This window comes from Tetrao urogallus, assembly GCF_951394365.1.
Source record: "Tetrao urogallus genome assembly, chromosome: 14".
Lineage (NCBI taxonomy): Eukaryota > Metazoa > Chordata > Aves > Galliformes > Phasianidae > Tetrao > Tetrao urogallus.
The window spans coordinates 2155439-2176310 of NC_136827.1; the positions used below are offsets into that span (position 1 = coordinate 2155439).

Here is a 20872-nt window from a genome sequence, read left to right on the forward strand (position 1 = left end):
CTAAAGGAGCTCTCAGATTGCTCAGGGTGCAGTGCCAGCTGCCTGGGCTGCGGCTCTGCCTTCACAAAATATTTGCTGCCTCAGGTTGGGGAGGACGCCGGCGCTGATGGAATTCCCTTGCAGACTCAAGGCCTTCCCCTGTAACCTGACAGAGCTGAACACAGCCCCAGCATCACTCAGCCCCATGGGCAGATTGGAGGGGAGCAGATAAAGCGGCAGATTAGATGGCAGATGCCTGCTCACATAACTAATTTATGGCAGGAGGGTATGTAAATTCTGAAGAAGCTGAATAATGGCAGTAAAACCCTGGAGTCCACATTACTGTGTAATGACACATCCACTCCTCTGACAGCACAATGCCTTCAGCCTCCCAGAGAGCAGCGCATCATGCAGCAGAGCTGTGTGGCACCAAACATCCATCCTGCCCCATCTCATCCCATCCCATCCTCACCTCCATCTCCATCCCCATCCCAGGAGGTGGATGGGCAAAAGCACTGCAGGTTACACATAACCAACCAGGGCAAAGAATACAGCAGGGCACAGTGCATTCTGCTCTCCCCCTCCCAGAGAGCCACCTCAGCTCCCTCTTAGGAGGAAGTTTTTCAGGAAGGGCAGTGAAACAACTGCATGCTACACAATGGCTGCAGGGCAGCCCAGGACAGAGTTCAGAGCTGCTGAAACCCCCGCACTGCTCAGGGCACGGCTGCTCAGAAATGTTAGCAGCTCTGGGGGCACTACAGGACCCCGTGTGCTCCAGGACTCTGCAGATACTCAGGTGGGTTCAGCTGCACTGATTGAAGTGATTTAACCTTCCTGATAGTGACATACCATCTGGAACAGCAGCAGATCGTACAGAGTAAAGCGAACCTGTCCTCAAACACTGCTGAGTGCGGAAAAGAGAAGCATTCCCTTCTCTTTCTGCACTCTTTCTCCTTTCAAACATTAATGAGCAGTTGCTACCCTTGAGGAAAGAACCATGCAGAGCCACACCCCTACGTACCCCAGACACGACGAGTTCCCCTCCAAGGTTCTGCACTTCGGCCTTCACTTTGCTGCAGATGTTGAGCTGGTGGCAGTACAGGGCGATGCGCTGCAGGTAGGCCAGCAGGTCCTGCTTGCAAGCTGAGTCTGGGCACTGCAGGGAGAGAGACAGCAAAGGTTGGCGTGGGGATGGGAGAGCTGCAGCTCAGCCACTCTGACTGCTGCTTACTGCTGCAGTTCTGAGCTTTGGCTTTCTGAAGTCAACTGTTCAATACGGGGCTAAGTACACACAAACCCTACAAGCAGTAAATAGGGCACTGGGAACCTGAGCTGCCTGGGAAGATAGGGAACGCACCTGGCTCCTGCAGGCTGCTGAGCTGGCTCCCACAGCCTTCCCTCTGTGCTGGACAGAAGCAGCAGCAAGGACTGCAGATTCCAGGTAGCTGCTACTAACCCAGCCCCCATTCCTAGCCTTAAGTGCCATAAGCTAGCAGATGATAAACCCAACAGTTACTTGATGATATCCCACAAAACAGGTATTTTCCTGACAGCTGTTCCCACATTGCAGCAGTGTGGAAGTGAGATCTCTCACCTGGCACAAAATACAATTCCTCAAAAGTGCTTGCTGAAGCACTCAGCCATTCCATGGGAGTAACTTCTTCAGTTTTGTATTTTCCAGCACCCCACATATTCACACAGGGAACCCAAACGCCCTCCAATGCCCCACAGCACTGCCCAGCACTTCCCAGTACCACCTCTGCACAACAAGCAGCTGCAGTGCCATCCCAGCTGTGGTGGGGACACAGCATCACCAGAGGTGGGAACAGCACTGCCCACCCCACACACTGCACCCCAACACCGCTGTGCTACGAGGCGCCATCAAATGAAGACTGACCACAGAGATGGTGGGCTTGGAAAAATAACTTCACATGTGGTGGCGATTTGCTGCTTAAAGCCTTGCTGGCAGTCAGGCTTACTGCCTACTGCCTCATGGCCCGTCCTCACCTGCCAGAGAAAGGAAAAACCCAGCTCTCTGAGCCTGACTGCCACCAGGGATCTTCAGTTGAACACATCTTCTGGACAGAGCGCAGTGGAGGGCTGAAAAGAGCATCAGGGCCTGGAGCATCTTTTTTGTGGAGGAAGAGCTCTGGGGCAGCTCAGCGTGGAGGTACCTGTGACAACCCTGTGGTGCCCTGTGATACTGTGATTCTGTGGTCGGGGTGGCAGCAGTCGCCTTTGTGCCCCCCAGCCAAGCTAAGGACACAGTGAGGCACCTGCAGCTCCCTCCTGGTTTCCATCAGCGAAGTGAAAACTGAATAACAAAGAGGTGAGGTCTGCTGGTTATTTTCTTAAGTGAATCAATAGCAGCCAGCAGTGCAAGATGTTTTAGAGAAAGCCCACAAAGACTGTGGGCCAAAGAGCTAATGAAACCCTGCCATTAGCATTTGGGAAATGCTCTCCATCTCCCGAGCAGCTCAGCTAAGGCTGAGTGCTGACACATGCACACTGCGCTGTGGCAGGGGGTTGTGCACAGCTCAGGGTGCTGTATGGGTGGGAATTACTAAGAGCCTGCTGCGTGCTTACCTGTGGTGGCAGGAGGCAACCAAAGAGCAGTGGGGAAGTAAAAAATGGGACAGGAGAGATTTCTCAATAGTAGACATCAATATGACATGACTGGGAAACCCACAGCCTACAGGGTGTGCACTAATTCTGTGAGCAGAGCGGAGAATTCAGTTCAAAAACCAATGATGTCTGCAAAGAGATATTACCCAAGATAAAAGGCAGCACTCAAGGCCAGGCTGGATGTGGCTCTGGGCAGCCTCCCATTGCGACACAGCACCACAACGGGGTGGGTTTTCCCTTTCTAAGTATTTCTACATTAAAAAAAACAAAGCGGAGAATCGCTGTCCTGCTGCAAATCATTTTCGTTTGTGTTGTACTCATAACTCCTTTACATTCTCCCATTCAAAACAAGCAGGCTGCTACTCTGTGTGAAGGATGGAATACCTCTGGGGAAATCTGCGGGCTGATGGCTAGACGCTTCTCAGCAGACATGAAATAGCTGGGATAACAGCTTTTATGGTTTCGAAGGCACTGTGTTGTAAAGCTGGCTGGCAGCAGGAGCTGGGAGCCCCAACATGCTCACACCAGGGCTGTGATTCACCACTGCCACGTGGCCTGCAGGACGCGAGGACAGCTCTGCTTGCTCACAGCCATGTGACACAGGAAGGCAGAGCGGCTGCATGCAGTCCTCTGTCAGCTATGTCTACATTACGGCAAGCTTCTACAGAGCATGTAAGCACATCTAATGAAATATGTAAGGAGGATGTATTAGCAGGGTGTGGAGTCACAAAAAAGCCATATTCCTGTCAAAGTGACTAACTGGGCTTTCCTGCTCGTTTTATCTCCTGACCTGTGCTTCATCTTTTACATTTCTACCGACTTGATGCCTACTAAAAGCAGCCATTTAGCCTTCCTCCTCTCTTTCAGCATTGCTCAGTGCAGAAACCAATACACCAGGTTTGTGTAAAACACATGAACTAGAAAAAGGAGCACTGTGAACTTTCAGCCCAAGATCCCCCGCTGTCTCCAACACAAACTGCTCCTCGCCTCATTTCCCTAAGGCAGCAATGGCACCTGATCCCCAGAAATACAGCTGGCAGAGTGCTACAGCAAGGAGCCCCATTTTAAACAACACTTTCCCACTTTTGCTCCTCATCAAACGTTTTTCACTGCACCATTAATACACTGAGGTGAGCACAAAGTCCTCCTGATGCAACACTTAATAGAGATCTGCATTACAAAGATTTAATTCCAGAGTAAGATGGCTTCATTAGAAGCCTGGAATTATCAATTACGTTCAAAGCAAGACTGAAAAGCAAGCAACAGCTGCATAAAACACAGTTCATAGCAGTCATGATCTCAGACCTAACCTACTTGCCTTTCAGGGCACCTTCTGAAGGCAGAGCATTATTATGCCTGCTATTTGGGTGTGGACTGAGACCAAAGGTGTTTCTGCTTGGCCCAGCCCAGCTTGTGCAGTGGCACAGGATGCGTTGCAGAAACCCTGAGCTGGCCACGCTCAGTCCTACAGAATTCTTTCCAAATTCTGTAGCACACAGAGCACAGCAGCTGCACCACAGCCTGCGATGATGCAGAGCACCCAGCACTCCTGGCTCCACATCTCCATCAGCTCTGGCTGGACAGAAGGAATAATGCTGGCAGATCTGACATGAACGGTGAGGCCACCATTCATCCATGGGGCATTTGAAAATCGTTCAGTATTAAAAAGCTGCCTCAGAAATAATATTACAGGTTGTGCAAATAGGCCACGTGCAGTAATTACAGCGTGGCTACGCAGCCTTGTCATTGCTTTGGGAAGTGTTGGGCAGCCCGAGCACGATGAAAATAACAGGAGCTGATCCAGCCCTGCTCACTTAGAGGCACTGGCCTGGCTGCTGCGTGGCACACAGCAGGGCTGCCAGATTGCAGGTGCTTGGTTGAAGCCAGGGAGCTGCAGGTTTCATGGCTGGACGTATCTGGCTGCTTACACTGCTGAGGGTGGCAGGAGAGCAGCAAGCAGGAGAAGACTACCATGCAACTCTGGACATTCAGTTCAGAAAACCAGCCCAGACCTCACAAGTAAGCACACGTTGTATTCATCATGTCTGCAGTACGAAAGATCTGCTGTTGCTCATTTGTGCTGGAGGGTTATGAAAATGAACTCTGACTTACGTGGTCAGCAATAGTGCGTCCCAGCTTGTCCATCCTTGACCCAGCCTCTGCAATCTTCTTGGCTGCACTAATCACATCTGATGTATTTTTCAGTGGACCTTTACCTCTGTAAAACAGAACGGATCACACCTCCTAGCATCAGAAAAACACAAGACTGAACAAGATACTGCACTTTCTATTGCTTATTACAGCGCAAACACATCCGACAGCACAAATGAGGCTGCACAAGCAGGCAGGTCACAGGAGCAGCCATTACTGCCTCTTCATGCACCTCCCAGGCAGATCCCCCCCGCAGCCTCTCCCCACGTTCAGATTAAATGCAGGAATAAAAACATCTTAAAACTTTACTGTTTCAAGCAAACTAATTATGATGAGAGATAACATTTTAGAAGACAGATTTGTAATTTGCATGGAACGCAACATCAAGTTTAAGAAATAGTGTTGTATGAAGTCTAGTAAATGGATTTCAAAAGCCATCAAAAAAACACTCTTTCTTTTGCAAATAACTGTGTGAGGAACTATTTTTGCAGCTCAGCAATATCAAGAAGCCCATAGAACTTAATGTTGTAAAGAACTGAACAACTATATATATGTTTAGTTGCATATATATATATATATATATACATATACATATACTCTTTGGGACCAGATCACCCTTAAGAAATAAAGAATGCCAGGCAGTAACTGCATGCATCTACAGATCAATTTAAACAGTCATTACACCGCATCACTGCACAGCAACGCCTCTCCCAGGTTAACACCCAGCCTTTAACAGGTTAACATTTAAAGGAAATTACAAGAAGCAGGACTGCTAAAAAGGATCCCCATCTCAGGCAGTTCTGAGGGAAGGTGCTGTGTGCACAAATTAAGAAGACTCACCTGGTGAAGTCTGTCATTTCCATCATAATCATACACATTTGTTTTGCCAGAACAATTATATCATTACCGCTGTCATCCCATTTTGATACTTCAGCATCCAATTTGCTCTTTTCTTCCTGGAAGCTCGCTACCTGCTCAGCAATCTTGGCCTTTTGCTCTTGAGGGAGCTGTGCCATGATAGCCTGAAAGAGAGAGCTTTCTCACAGAGCCTCCTCCAGCCACAGTGCAGAAGGCCTTGTGGAACATTTCACTGATAACCAATTTAAGTTGTGTAGATGGGGGATAAAACTTTAATAGCAATCCTCTACCTAGAGGGTTTCCAAAATGATTTCCTTCCATTTTGAACACAAAGTTTATGCTGTATGGATTACTACCAGCACTAAAGAAGAAAAAATGCCCGGACAGACAAGCTGACATCCAAAGCACAAGGCGTCTGCATGGCAAAACTGTGAACTCCAACCATGTTTGCCACATGTTACCATCCATCAAAGAACAGCAGCACGGCGAGGAGGGACTTGCCTCTTCTCTAAATGAAAGAGTTTTGGAAGGAGGATCCGAAGTGGGATACCCAAGTGGGTATCTTTCAGTGTTGTAATGCATAAAGGAAATATTATGGATCTGGCAAAAAATGCTATTTTGAAACATGAATGCTAAGAAAAGTGCAAGTGGAAATAAAGAATATGTGCTTACTCCTGCATAAAATCTACTAGCATAGGTTTATGGCCTGTATGAGCCTCAGTGCCTTTGCCTTCATAAATACTGGGAGCATTGGTGCCTCCAGCAGCAGGTGAAAAGGAGCTTTAGGGTGAAATGCATCTGGCAGCACCGTGCTGAAAGGTGAATGAGAAATGTCTGCATGTAAGTAGAAGGAGGGGAGGCGCACAGAATGGAGGGTGCAGCCCCAGGAGGGAGAGCACAAAAGCACTCGGAGTTTGCAGGGCTCCAAAGCCAATGTGGCAGTTTGATAAATAAGGCCTCACCACTCCTGTCTGGCTGTGGACAAAAAGAGCCTTCAGAAAAATCTTTTGTGGCACTTTCCCAAGAGGATAAATTGCTATTGATCCAGAAGGGAACACGTCAAGCAAGAACACAGGTAAGGCCTGCTTTTCCTTCCATGTACCAATTTTAAGCTATCACCTGTTAATGATTATGCATTACGTACCAGTGCTTTCATTTTTAACAGTCATAGGAAATTCACTTAGTTTAAATTACTTCATTTTCCAGCTGCTTTCCACATCGTCTTGATTAAAGGCCCAGTGGCCAAACGTCTGCATAAGAAGACCTTTTGTAAAAACTGCCTGAGCTGCAAAGTTTCATGCCCACACAGTCAGTATTTGCGTGTTGTAACTAAGAGCCACACAACCCAACTACCTGTCCTGTATGTTACTGCACACACTCCTTGCCTAACTAAAGGGCAGTGCCTACAGTGTCTGGTTTAGGTTGGATGTCAGGGGGAAGTCTATACAATCATAGAATCACCAAGGTTGGAAAAGACCTAAAAGATCATCCAGTCCAACCGTTAAGTTCTTCACTATGAGAGTGGTGAGGTGCTGGAACAGCTGCCCAGAGAGGCTGTGATGCCCCGTCCACCCCTGGAGGTGTTCAAGGCCAGGCTGCATGGAGCCCTGGGCAGCCTGGGCTGGTATTAAATGTGCAGGTTGGTGGCCCTGCACGTGGCGGGGGGTTGCAGATTCATGATCCTGGAGGTCCCTTCCAACCCTGGCCATTCTGTGATTGTGTGTGATTCTCTGGAGCAGCTCATCAGTATGAAAAGCATTCTGATCTTTCAGAACGCCTACAACAACACACAAGTGTTTGTGCCATCCGTCCACCAGCACTGCTGCATCTCATTTGAACTCCTTTTCCAAAGGAAACTGGAAACAGAACGGCTGCTTTCTGAACTAATGTTTCCACCAACATTTAACCTGGATCTTCAGCGAGCTGAACTGCTTCTTGAAAGCAGGACAGGCTCTGCTAACACACCGATTTCTTCCTTACCCTCGCACTTTGTCCAGCAATGAGTTGGTCATCTTCTGTCTGAATGCTTGTTCTGCTTCGGACGTCGAAATCCTCCGTCTCGAAGTCGGAATCATCCAACTCCTCGGGGGTCTGAGGGGAGAGAAGTGCACCAAGATCAGACAGCAGTTTGAATGGCTCTAAAACCAAAGAGAACGCCGTGTTTGTGAGAATGGAAACAAAGGTAAGAATGACTCAATGTTCTGAGCAGGAAGGTGCATCAGGCCTGCGTGTGGAACGCACAGCTGAGTGCTCATGTTAAACACGGTAGAAATCCCCCAAATTACTGAGCAGTCACTGAACATCTGAGATTTGTCAGAGGACACAAATGCACAGAGGAGCTGAAATACAGAAAAAGTCTTTCCAAAATGAACATCACCTTTTGCAACTTTGATAAATGTAAAAGCTTCGCTTGACATTCTGAAGCTAAAATTACATACAACTTGAAGCCCTGGTTCACAACCACGGACGTCTTTAGCACAATTATGAATCAAAGCATCGACTGAATTAACAACAGACAAAATGTATCGAAATTTAGTCTTATCCCCCAGGAGAAACTTAAAATTTTTAGCTAGTGAGGGCCAGCTTTTATGCTGTAGGCTAAACCCAGCTGACCTACTTCCCGCTCGCCTAGAATTTATTTTTGCTACTGCCAGTCTATGGCTGGCAACATTTTTACAAAGCTTATCAGTTCAAACAGCATGTTTGTTAAAATACTGCATGCATCTCTGCTAAGAACTTGATGGTAATTCTGCAGAGCTGGATCAACAAAGAACTTCGCTGATCAATGCCACGAACTGTGATCAATAGACAAAATGCAAACAAAGTCCTTGCTCTTCAGGTTTCTTTCCCATGCTCAATTTCATGAACTTGTTCCCTGACACTGATGCAGACATCTCATAATATACTTAAAATATAAACACTTATGAAAAGAGTTGCAAAAAAGCAGAGATGGCTGAGCGTGCTGACAACTGAGACGCAGAGTATTTGGGCCCCAGCTGCTGCCCATGCCTTTAAGAACTGGGCAGGGACGTACAGTGCTGAGTACATCCGTGTATCAGTGTTTTAAGAAAAGGGTAAAAATTCCCCCAAACCCATTCTGCCACATCTTTAGGAAGATGCTGACAATGCCAGAGCCCCTTCTCTTCCTGTCCATCCCACAGCCCGGGGGCAAAGACTCTTCTGGGGCTGACAGGAGGTTGCCTGGGGACCAGAGAGCAAAGAGCTTTGTTTCAACAACTACAGAGAGAGTGAGATTTTACTTCTGAAAACAGGCTGCAGAAGCACAAAAGTCAGGTAAGAAATTACTTTTCCTTCTGGTTTCCAAGCAGCAAGCCCCGGGGCTCAGGGTCAGCCAGCGTGCTGCCCCAGCCATGCTGTGCAGCATCCTGCTGCCGGGCGGCCGTGCCTGTGCTCAGCCAGAGCCCCCGGCCTGCGGAAGTGGGGGTTCTGCACCTTCTCTTTTATCTAAGTGCATTCTACACCTTACAGCCCTCTGGACAACAAATAACAACACCTTGACTTTTTTTATAGGTCGCCAATGTGTCAGCAGTGTGCTGCTGCCAGCGACTGGCACCCTGACATCAGCGACAGGGGGAAATGTCAGCAGTCCTGGCACTGCCAGCTCTGCTAATTACTGCCGACGTGCAATTGGCAGCCCTGCTCCCATGTCCTGAATAACAAGGACTCTAGCAGGGGGTGAATCCAATTAGCTCGTCTGCGGAGCAGGAAAGCACTGATATCTTCATATAATGTTGGCTCTCTATAAATCCCGAGCGTAAATACAAGGGAATTATATGGAGAGCACATATGTGGCTGTCAGCTTTTCTTCTGATTTTCTATCTGATTCTTTGCTTTGAGCAGCAAACATGGAAGACAGAACTGCAATGGTTACTGTAATCACATATGTTGTGGGGCTGTGCGCTGTCAATCTACCGAGATGCATCTGCATGGGTTGTCGCTGTGAAAGACACGGCGAGTTCAGCTGCGAGGCATTCAGCTTGGAGTCGGGGGCACAGGGGAAAGCAAATGAGGAATAAAAGCTCCACACTTCTGTTTGCTGCGCCTGGCTCCTGCCCCTCTTCTCCATGCTGCTCTAGAGATCTGCCCGTAGGCCGGCCTCAGCCAGAGCTGTGCTCTGCATCCCTCCAAACAACTGCAGCAGCTCCTCTGCCCCTTCGCTGCTGCCCCCAGGTCTGTGAGCCGGTCTCTTTTTAACGAGGTTAGCCAATTAATGAATACAAGCTATAGAAACCTGGAGAGAACTACAGACTGAGCTCCTCTAAACCCATTTTCAGCTAACTAGCATTAATTCTCAAAATTTACTTAAGAAAGAAACATTAAGCTTTACTTTGAGGTTCTTAAACCATGAAAAAGCATCTACAGTAGGAATTCACTCGCAATTGTTAAATCAAAGGTCACTGATTTAGCACATTAATAAACGAGGCATTAACATGATTTTATAAAAGATGCGTGAAGGGTATTTAGCATCACCACTCAAGGCTATCATTGATGCTCAGATCTGTTTAATGAATCTGAGTCAACACGCACTTCTGAAGTACTCCACAGAGTGATTAGCACTTTTTAAGACTGAGAACGTTAACATGAGCTAAATGAAAATCTTACGCTGTCTGCTTGGAATAAAATTGATGTGTTGTAACTGGGGGAAAGTGAGCAGAGACTGAAAGCAGCTGAGGTAAGTGACACTCACTCTGATCATCAATACAGCTTTCCGGATATCTCTGATTCCATCGTACACCAGTCGCGAAGCATCGATAAATTCATTTTCATCCATTGGCTGAGCAGGGTCTGAACTCAGAGCTTCCACAGCAGCTTCTACTTGCTCAGTAAACCGTGGCATAACTGTATTAAGAGCACAGAAGAGCCGTCATTTCCAACCCGGTAACACAGATACCCTCATAGGTGAGGTGTGCTGTTAACTGTTGCTGGAAAGTGTGCAATAGTTCCCTTTAAACTGGAAACATTTCTTACAAATCAACACCAACACCATTGCTTCAGTCCTATCTCCACTGCACTTTGTGTTTATTCTGCTGCTACTTGTTTTCTTCCCCCACACACAGTGAAAAGTTTATCCCACCCTCCTAGTGCACAAAGAGCAAAGTCCTAGGGAAGCAGTTACAGTCTACGGGATATAACATTAAGCACTTGTTTAACATGCCTCTAGACACTGTGGGGGCACGTTACCATCACGAGGCCGGGGCTGAGCAAGGCACTGAGCAGGGCAGCCTGCACCTCTGTGCCCCAGTGATTCACCACCGCCGCAGGAAGAACATCTCAGAGCCATCTGCAGTCTGTTTGGCTCCTCAGTGCCACCCGTGATTCTTCATCAAAGTTGTAATTAAAACAAAAACAGCAACTGATCCTTAGCATAGCACTCATTGAAGCGCCCAGAACCATTTCTTACCCTAGATGGATGTTACCAGCCAGTTCACAGCAACACCCACATTTACTCTATGGCATGGGGGACTGGGACCTACAGTGCTTCTTTTACAAGCTATACAAAAATGCACGCTCATTCTGCTGGGGCAATGCAGCAGAAACCCTTCCAGATCGCGGTACAGCACTGCAAGATGCCCGGCGTGCCCACAAGCCCTGGCTCGCTGTCTGGGACTCATTCCTGGCACTGCCACCTGGCTCGGCTCAGGCTGACAGCCAGCACAGCCAGGGAGACCTTTTGTGCTGCTGAGTTTTAAGCCAGTCAACAAAGCAAAATTACTTTTCTCATTTTGCAACAGCTCTGCAAATAACTCCCGCTAATTTTCATTACAGTATGTAAATGGAGTGTTTAACAGGTTTCACGGGCACGCTGCTGTCCTTTTGCCCACCCACTTGGAAGCAGCGTGAACCCGGGGTCCTGGAAGAGCTGCCTTACCTGTGTTGGACAGCAGCTTCGTCGCTTCCAGCACCTTCTCGGTGTAGACTCCAGGTTCGTAGTTATCCATTTCAGAGGTGACAACATGAATGACTCGAGCAGCACGTCCTCGAATTGCACCAGCTGTGCGGTCTAAACCATCAACATCTTTTTCTTGGAGAGCAATGACACATTTGTTTACATCTTCTAAAATATGGTTCTCTGGTGGTAAAAGAAGGAGAATTTAGACGGTAATATCTTCTTTTCTGTCGTGTACATCAGCATTACAATTTCTCAGCGTGTGACCTGCTCTAAAAAACCTCCAGCTAGTTGCTGTAAAGCATTAATTTTTAAGCTTGCTACAACCAGCAAACAGCTGTCTGTCCAAACCAAGAACCAGCGGTCCGCTCATTGGAGGCATCCAAACCTCTCGTCCCCTTTCTGTACTCAACTTTGCCAACACAAAAGCTGGCTTCAGCTGGAGCTTCCCTCAACTCGTTTCTTCCCATACCCCAGCCCTGGGCTGCCAGAGCCCATGTTCCAAACACCTGCAAGCCACTCCCGCTGTCATTACACGTACGTGGCCCAGGCCACACCTCACCCACCGATGCCCTGGCAGACAGGGGCAGTGGGTGCACGTTTCTGGCCTCCTACATAGAGTTCTCCTACAACCACACACCATGGGAGGGTATCACACTGTTAGCCCTCTGCACGCATTAAGACAGGTAACACGTGCACTGATTTATGCCAAAAGTGTTCCAGCAGTGGAGTACTCACTGCCTCATAAGAAAACAGAAAGCCATAAAACCTCCTTTTGTAATTTGCTTTAAGAAAATACATTCTAATAGACATGTTTTCCTTTGCTCATCAAGCTCAAGAGGTTCCAAATGAGTAAAAACCCTCAAGAGATTTCTGAAAATGCCTGGAGAGGTTTGGGTGCTCATCAGCACACACCTACCCAGAACTCACAAACTCTGCTCTTACAAACTCTGCCAAACACTTCTTTGATACATCAGGAGCAATGATTTGACACAGCATTGTAAGATGCCTTCTGGGAAGCATCCCTGCTTTGTCCCTTAAATCATTTCCAGCTTCTGTTCCCTGCCCAGGTGGTAAGAGAGCTGTTTTGCACGAGCTGGGGAGAGATGAGCAGCACATGGAGCTGAGGGAGGATTCGTAAGAACTGGCTGGAAGGACTGCTGCTGGAAGAGCTCTGCCCAATTTACATAAAATTAGCAGAGCCAGATGCAACACTGCCAGACCTGCGTAAGCAGCCTGGACAAACAGTGCACTTGTGAAACATCTCCGAAGGAACTCAGCCTGGAGAAGTTCAGCTGAGGGCAGGATGTGGCCCTACAAGAGGAAAGTGCAGGTTTGTTAGTGATCTGACAATTCAGTGAGCAGGCAGCCATGCTGCAACAGCCCCGGCAAGGAGCACGCACAGGCTCAGAATTAAAGCAAGAGACAGCCCTGCAAGTTACAAAGGCGAAGAGAAAAGCATCAGTGTCAGGCCAAATAACACAATGTTTATTGCTTGAGTTCCTAAAAGAATAAAGTAAGCCACAGATCATTTAAGAGCTTCTTCAGATGATATGGGCTTTAATAAAGGGCATGGGCGAAACGAGAACTGATGTTCAAATGCTGCCGACCACTCAATGCCTTCTGCAGATGCAAAGCGGCCAGAGGGATGTGAGAGGAAGCCTGCAAAGCTGCGGGGAAGCGCAGGACTGTCAGAGGCATCCACTCTGCTCCTGCTCTGCAGCTGGGTGACAGGAGATGAGATGTGACGCCGCTCCGTGCTGGCACTGCACACACTCCTACCTGTCCTACAGGCACGCAGGCCACGGGTGTCCGGCGCCAAATGCCATCTGCTGAGGCCAAGGTGCAGGGCAGGGAAATGCTGACACATGGATTCAGCACCACCACCTTCAGGGACGTTACAGAGCTGTCCTACATCAGCCTTGGTGCTGCTGAGCAGGAGAAAAATCTCACAGCAACAGAAGGTAACACAGAACGGAACACCGGCAGCAGCAAAGTGATCTCATCCTACTGAAGTAAGTACAGGGAAAAATGGTTTGGTGACAAGCTAAGAGAAGGTAAGAGGACAGGCCATGTTTTCCTAGTAGAAAATATTTTTAGAGCAAACCAGGACATTCAAAGAACTGTGAAAAGCTACGAGAATTCAAGCCCCTGTGACTGTCCATCCTCATTCCAGCGCCACAGTGCACCTTCAGCTCCCCACCAAAGGGCTCAGGAATGCCTTTTCTAAATACCTTAACAAGGCTGTCATGGGGTGCTGGGGGTTAAAGGAGGACCAAAATATAAAAGCAAGTTCCCAAAGTTTAAGTCACAGATGTAATTCTGCTTTTCTACCATGTTCCCATGGATGGTCTCAGAACCATCTCCATGCTGGACCTTTTCTTGACAAGGGACACTGGAGAAACCAGGTGAAGCCACGGTGCCAGCAGATGTGGTTACAAACAAACGCTTGCATGTTCATACACTTAAAAGCAGTTTTCATTTTGTAATAAGGACGATCAGTGTGACCACAAGTCTTCATCCAGAGGCTCTTAAGAAACAGCTCCATCACAATGGGCAATCTCCAGCTCAAACCTCCATCAGCACCACAACAGGAGGCAGCATCTGGAATGGTTTTGAAGAGGGTCCTGAAGGAGAACCAGGGGACTTCAGAATACTGGATTTGATTTTTTACACAGTGCTACCAGCAACTGAAGGACAGAATCAGTGGGAACCACAGGCAGAGTGCTAGGGGATGGGACTCATCAGGGGACAGGAATCACAAGAGGTACTGAAGAGCTCTGAAATGAGGAATAACGAACAGGCACTGCAGTCAAGGAGACGACTGAGGAGGCACAGGACAGAGGTCTGTACACTTACACACAGCATGAAGTGAAAAAACCCTTCCCACCTTCTACAACTGGGGGCATCAACTGGAGCAAATAGGTGATGTGTCAAAAATAAGGAGGATCTTCACACGGAGCACAGCTAAGGCTGTGAATTGTGCACAAGATGCTGGAGATGTCAAGGGGTGATAATGGCTGAAAGAGCAACTAACATGAGCGTACAGAGAAAAGCCTGTCAAGAACTGTTCAGAAGGTATCACCTCTGTTGCTGGAGCTCCCTGGACTGCCAACACTTGTGGCTGGGAGCGTTTGGGGAGGATCCTTAGTCTTTAGGAGTCTCCTGTCACTAATTTCCTAGGCCCTAACAATTAGCCACTGCCAGACCGTTGTCCATCCTAACAGAGCCTTTCTCATGCTGTGCTCTTCATAAAGCCAACCTCAACACTGCACAGTCAGGTGTCCTCATCCTGCACAACAATCTGCTATCACCTAAAATGAATGTCTCTCTCATCAAACCTTTTCTTAATTATAACAACTCTAGCATAAATGGATCAACAAAGCATGAGTTTTATGCTGGGCATTGCAGGAACGTGATGCTGTACACAAACACACAGGCTGCAACAACACTTTCATTTTGCTTACATCCCAGTTAGCAATCTATATAAACCCCACTGTGCTCAAAGATCCCAATAACCCCAAAGGGAACCTGGCATAAATCACAGCCATCACCATTTTATCCAAAGACACGTTTCGACTTTTAGCAGAGAACTGCAGCAGTGGCATTTATATGGAAAGCATTTATCAAAGTTCAAACAAATAGCACTCGAAGCAGTATTTATTGCTTTAATATTTTTCAAACGCCTCTCTGATAAGGCAGCAAACACAAACAATCGCTGAAGGCACTCGAGCATCTGAAGCAGTCTCTAAGTGTGAGCGTGGCATTTCCACGGCCTCGCACACGGGGCAGGAAAGCGGCCCCCTGAGTCAGCCAGTCGCCGCCCCAGGACAGAAATGCCTGCTGCCGAGGCCCCGCAGCTTTCAGAGCCGTTCAGGAGCAGGGCAGCACCACCACTGCCCCCTCAGAGGTACCCGTCTCACGAGGGGGCTGCACAAGGAAGGCGACCGCTCGGTCCCGCTGCTCCGACCCATTCTGAGCCCCACCAGCAGGCAAACACAGCCAGGCGGCTTCAAGCGGGCTGCAGCTCCGCAGAATAACAGCCTTTTCTCTTTAAAATGTTTTGTACGCTCGTGGACAAACTCCAAATGGAGCCATGAACTTCAGCACACAATTCTCTCTAAATATATTTCCCCAGAAATAGGCTCCTCACAGCTGTGCAATTTCAGCTGCTGCTGCAACGAAGAACACGCAGAAAGATAACGAGAACGAGGACGTTCAATTGCCGAGTAAGCTTCTGCTAACTCACTGCACACAAAGCTTTTACTCAGAACCCAGGGCATAAAACACACACGATAATACTGATAACTCTTTGTTATCTGTATTTTCACCTGCACTTTCTAGATACGCTCGCTCGGTGCTTCCGATCGCACACATCCTCCCGTGAAATATCGCTTTACGACTTGGCTTTCTAGGTCACTGGAGATGCTCCAGTCTGTTTGCACCAGGAAAATTAGGCCCTGGGTTTGTAGTGGCAATTTGTGAAAGCTAGTGCAGCCACAACTCATGTGTTATAGCTCTGTGTCCTCTGACTCAAGTGGAATTAGAGGACGTGAAAATAAAAATGCCCCTATTATTTCTAGGTCACAGCAGCTACTAGTGGGTCTTTATCATCTGATGCTGATAAAACAGGTTATCTTGGCAAGCACTGTGACAAATGGAATTATTAATGTATTGTGATAAGTATCTGATCTTCCTTAAAAACATTAGTAAAACTGACGTGATTAAAAATATTCACAGAACGTTTTCTGTATGAACAGTTTTAATTAACTTGTACGATTATGGCTGGATATTAATTTTTCATGAGGTAAGAAGAGTCCGAGGTGAAGGGAGGGATTCTGCTTTCTGCAGTTCGTAGCCTGAACGCTCACACTTCCTGCTGCGCCGCTGCTCGCAGTGCGCTCTGTCTCCAGGAGCAATCCTGGCAATCCGTGCCAAGCTCACCAGCAATTGCAGACCCAGAGATTCAAAGCGCCTCTCGCTCTATTTGAGCCGATCTGTCTGCTGACATGTAAATATATACATTTATGCATGCTCACTCTGTAAGAGCAATGACAAGTTTCTAGAGTACCTGCTAACTAAACTATCGCTGCTTTCACACTTGGAAAGATACCTTTTCTCCTTGTGCCAACATCTCCTGCTCTATTTTTACATCACACTCAGCGCTTGCCAGGTGAAGCGTACCAACACCAATCCTCCCAAAAACGAGGGACTCCACCACGTGTGGACACCACTGGTTTCCAGAAACAAGCTCAGTGAGGAGTCTGCTCCTCAGACCCTCCCCGTTACCTGACACAGCCAGGAAGTCATCGATGGAGGTGATGTCATCGACGGCGTCCGTCAGCACGCGGACTTGCTTCTCCCACTGCTCTTTGAAGAGCTCCATGTTCTCCTGGGCCAGCTTGCTTTGTGGTTTTGCAGCCAGGGCCAGGGCAGCGTTGATGACCTGCAAAACACCTCTGGATTTTTAGAGCGTGCTCCTTGCTAAACAAGTAGGTTCTGTATGTTTATCCAATAAACTCAGCAGCAAACAAAGCAAGTTTAGTAAGTTTTCAGGAACTTGTTGTTTAAACACCAAAGTGTTTATTCTGTTATTCTGATGCTTTCACACCCAACTGACATGTGCTCCCACATTTATTATGGTCACTTATTACACTCAAGGACACCTGGCAGGTATTCACACCAGCCAGCTGCACCTTTCTCTAACAGCTCATGCTAAAAAGGCACAGCACCTTTCTGAGCACAGGTCATGTTGTTAAATATTCAGACGTGATGATGTTGGTTCACTGGAGGCTGCATTTCCTAAGCTACTCACCAGAACCTGAGAAAAAAGGTCCAAACAGATGAAGTTGACAGTTTGAAGCAGGAACAATACACAAACACAGAATTCAAGATATATTCTGTATTTATCTTCTTTTCCTTCAAATTTTAGTCCGTACCTCACCAGTACTTGTTACAAGAGCTCAAGTCTTCTGTCACAGCTCTGGAAGAGCTGGATTAGGCAGGAAACAGGAGGAGAGGGTATTTGGTGCTCCCCTGCTGCTCCTCCCAAACACCCCTGCACGTTTTTTTCGAGCTCTCTGTTAGGATGTAATTCCTTCTAATCCTACTGTTCTGCCAAGCAGAAGTGTTACACACTGCTGGGTAACGAATCCATGCTCTGCCAACTCCTTGGTCAGCTAAATGTCAAAAAAGCCTCTCCAGGTGTGGGAAGGAAGCAGCCACAAAGCCTGCTCCTCTTCCAGCATCCGCTCTGGCTCCTGTGTGTGTTAGCAAAACGACCTGGAGACATGCCAGGCACGGGAACACCTCCAGTCAGACCAACATGACAATCCTAATCTTGTTTTCAAGCTGGAGCGTTAGAGCTAATTAACTCGTAAGTTCAACGTGTGATTTTTCTTCTCTACTTCAGGACCGCATTAATTTCACAAAGTTGTTGAACAAAACATGTAAGTGCCAGATGTTCCTGCTTTTCCAAAATCAACATTTTCTACCTGCTTCATTTGAAAGTGTCACAAAGCATTTAAAAGAAGATATAACTCACTAAACACGGAAACGATGACGATGTTAAAGATATCACGATGGCGCCGAATGAATCAGGAGGAGGAGGCTGATTCACCCAAGGGATGCTAGGAACCAACAGCACCTGAGCCAAGCTGTCCTGCTCTGCAGGCTGCCACACTGCAGCTGCAGATGGAGGCTGGGAATTTTGGTCACATCTACAAGTGAGCTTGATGTAACAAGTGTGCAAACGTAAAAAACAACCTGGCACAAACCACAGTCTGGTCAGGAGAGCTGCTGGGCTGAAACACAGCTCTGACTCCTGGCAATGCAGCACTGCCCCTGTCCTTCCTGAGCAACGTCAGTCCTCTGCTGTTCCCCCTGCCTCAAAATGAAACCTGGAATTTGTGCTGCCTGTGCAAGCAGCTGCAGGAGCAGGAGTCCCTTTGGGGAGCCGTGGGGTGCAGGCTGCTCTGAGTGCTTCAATCTGCCCATGGGACTGTGGCTCTCCAGCCCTGGGAGCTCTGTAAAAAGCCTTGTGACACGCATAGGAATTAAGTTCAAAACTTAAAATCAATCAGAAAGAGGTTTTAGAAAGGGAAGGCCATTTTCTGGTCACAGGGGCTGGTTCCTAAGACTGGCCATTGCCATTTCATGCCTCGGCCTCATGTATGTAACCAAGTATCCACCTATCAGTGACAATCTAAATATCCAAAGTCTTACGAAGATGAATGCAAAATGATGAGCAATACACAAAATGGGGAAAACAGCTAATGCTCCACAAATCTGCTAACAACCACTACTGCAGAGACACAGGACAGCAATGCCAGGGCTCACGATGCTTTCTCCTCCCCTCTCCCAGCCACCCTGGCTAACACCAGGTATGAAAACACATTTTAAGCACTCAGACAGGTCAGCTCCACTGCTGATGGAGCATATGGCCTGCGTGCCTGTGTGATGTATGTCTGGACAGCAGCAGCTGGCTGAACCATTAATCTTTGTCAGCAGCACATGCCTAACCCCAGATGCCCACATTAAGCAGCTCTTCATATCTAATGGAAGAGCTGTCATAGACAGAGGGCTCAGCAAGTACTCAAAGAGCTCAAACAAGGCACCAAATTCAAATGCAGGAGGCACAAGCTGCACCATTACCCTTCAGGCAGTCTGCTCACCCATCTGGAATAGGATCCTTGTTTTGCAGTTACACCAGCAGAAAGAAACAGTCACCTCAAAGGCATCTTAACAAATCTACCGAACAAAATTAGCAGGTGAGATCTTCCTTACAAACAGACCTGCCTTGTGTTTAGAAAGCAGCCAGCATGTGGATGATGTAGAGGTGGGGAAATCAAAGGCTGCTGAGTAGCTCTGCAGAGCCAAAGCCAGAACTGCAGCTCAGTGCAGACAGCCTCACGAAGGTGTGCACGCCTGCACGTGCGTCAGGAGGAAATTCAGGAGAGCTGATGCACCCCAGAGTCCTGTTTCATAGCACAAACTCTCACAGCCATAAATCCACTCGCACACATTTAGCATCTGGATCTCCATCTGCACAGTGGTCGCAACATCCAGTTTTAGCTAGGGGAATCAGACCCTTCACTCTAGCAAACACGCAAAGCTTAAGATTTACATCAACAAATTATCCCGGCCGTCATCTGGGATTCCCAGATGATACCCCATATCCCAGGGATTACTGATAAAATCCTTTAAAAACCCCAACTTTCCAGGTAAATACACTCTTACGTGAGTCTGGTATCCACTACAGAGCAACTGATTTATTTTCTAACAGATGCTTGGACAGATTTGGCAGAAGGACAGAAATATGGGATCTCCTGTATGTTGGGAGTGGTGGGCACTGCAATTCCTTCATTGTCTAAACCAAACATTTTGGAGTAAGGGTGAAGGGACTGATGGAAGTACACAATTATTCCTGCATAAAAACACCAAACACTGGGCATTTAACTGTGTGAAATCATTTACAATACAAATTACTTGTGTGAAGGACACATCTAGTCCAAAAATAGGCAGAATATGGCAAGACTACCTGCAATGTAGCTGCTTCCACGTAAAACACTTGGCAATGCAGGGAAATATTCTGTATTTCAGAGCTTCTCAAAATTCTGCCAGAGCACTGCGATCACAATGACTCACTGAAGTTGTACAAAGAAAAGAATCAAACAGGGACATTTGAGACTATCCAGAAGGAAATGAAGCATGGCAAGAAAACACACTATTTTTATCGATGCTTTGTTTCATACAGCAATTGCAGTGCTGCACTCAGCCCAGCGCTCAGCGCCGCCGTTCCAGCACATCCTGCAGCAGCTCTCCTGTGCCTGCAGCCGCAGCCAGGCCTTGGCAGCCCTGCCCTGACACAGGGGAGGCTGGGGATCCAAAGCCTTGCAAGCGATGGCTCAATCTGCAGCTCACAGCCTCGTGGGAACAATCTGCTTTTTGGCCTGTTTGTTTGTTTCGCTTCTTTCCCTATTGAAAATAGAGATTAAAGACTGAAAAACTTTCTGGCCCCGCATCTGGAAGACTGACACAGAAGCTAGGAGAAAGCTCCTGCACATTTGTTTTTCCTACAAAGAGCCATTCTGAGCACTTGGCTGGCAGGGCCGAAAGAAGAAAGTTCACACGGGAGAAGAAAATTACTTACTTGATTTGCTTTGCAATTCTTACCTATTGTACCTTAAGATTATCTCAATGCACACAACACCCCTAAGCTACGTAACAAGTTGAGTCAGTGGCTGCAAGCATTAATTTTATGTCATTTTCGCCTCAATCTTTTTCATAAGGACCTTTTGCTCTTTGTAGGACGCTGCTCCTTCTGCAGCTGGTTGCATTTTGCCCTGTTTC

The 20872-nt window shown here is 47.6% G+C and overlaps 1 protein-coding gene across 4 annotated transcripts in view; it reads right to left on the reverse strand.

The window, feature by feature from the left end:
• The window catches only part of CTNNA1 (catenin alpha 1), a gene marked incomplete at both ends in the record, with an annotated part of 92052 nt that overhangs the window by 1166 nt on the left and 70014 nt on the right, over nucleotides 1-20872 (reverse strand). For 3 of the 4 annotated variants that reach the window (XM_079542295.1, XM_079542294.1, XM_079542293.1), the window contains 7 exons: nucleotides 1001-1135; nucleotides 4717-4822; nucleotides 5596-5777; nucleotides 7594-7704; nucleotides 10322-10473; nucleotides 11504-11704; nucleotides 16811-16967. In XM_079542295.1, the coding sequence (XP_079398421.1) occupies nucleotides 1001-1135; nucleotides 4717-4822; nucleotides 5596-5777; nucleotides 7594-7704; nucleotides 10322-10473; nucleotides 11504-11704; nucleotides 16811-16967 (1044 nt within the window). The remainder of the gene's footprint in view (nucleotides 1-1000; nucleotides 1136-4716; nucleotides 4823-5595; nucleotides 5778-7593; nucleotides 7705-10321; nucleotides 10474-11503; nucleotides 11705-16810; nucleotides 16968-20872) is intronic. The other variant, XM_079542296.1, reaches the window with a different exon arrangement.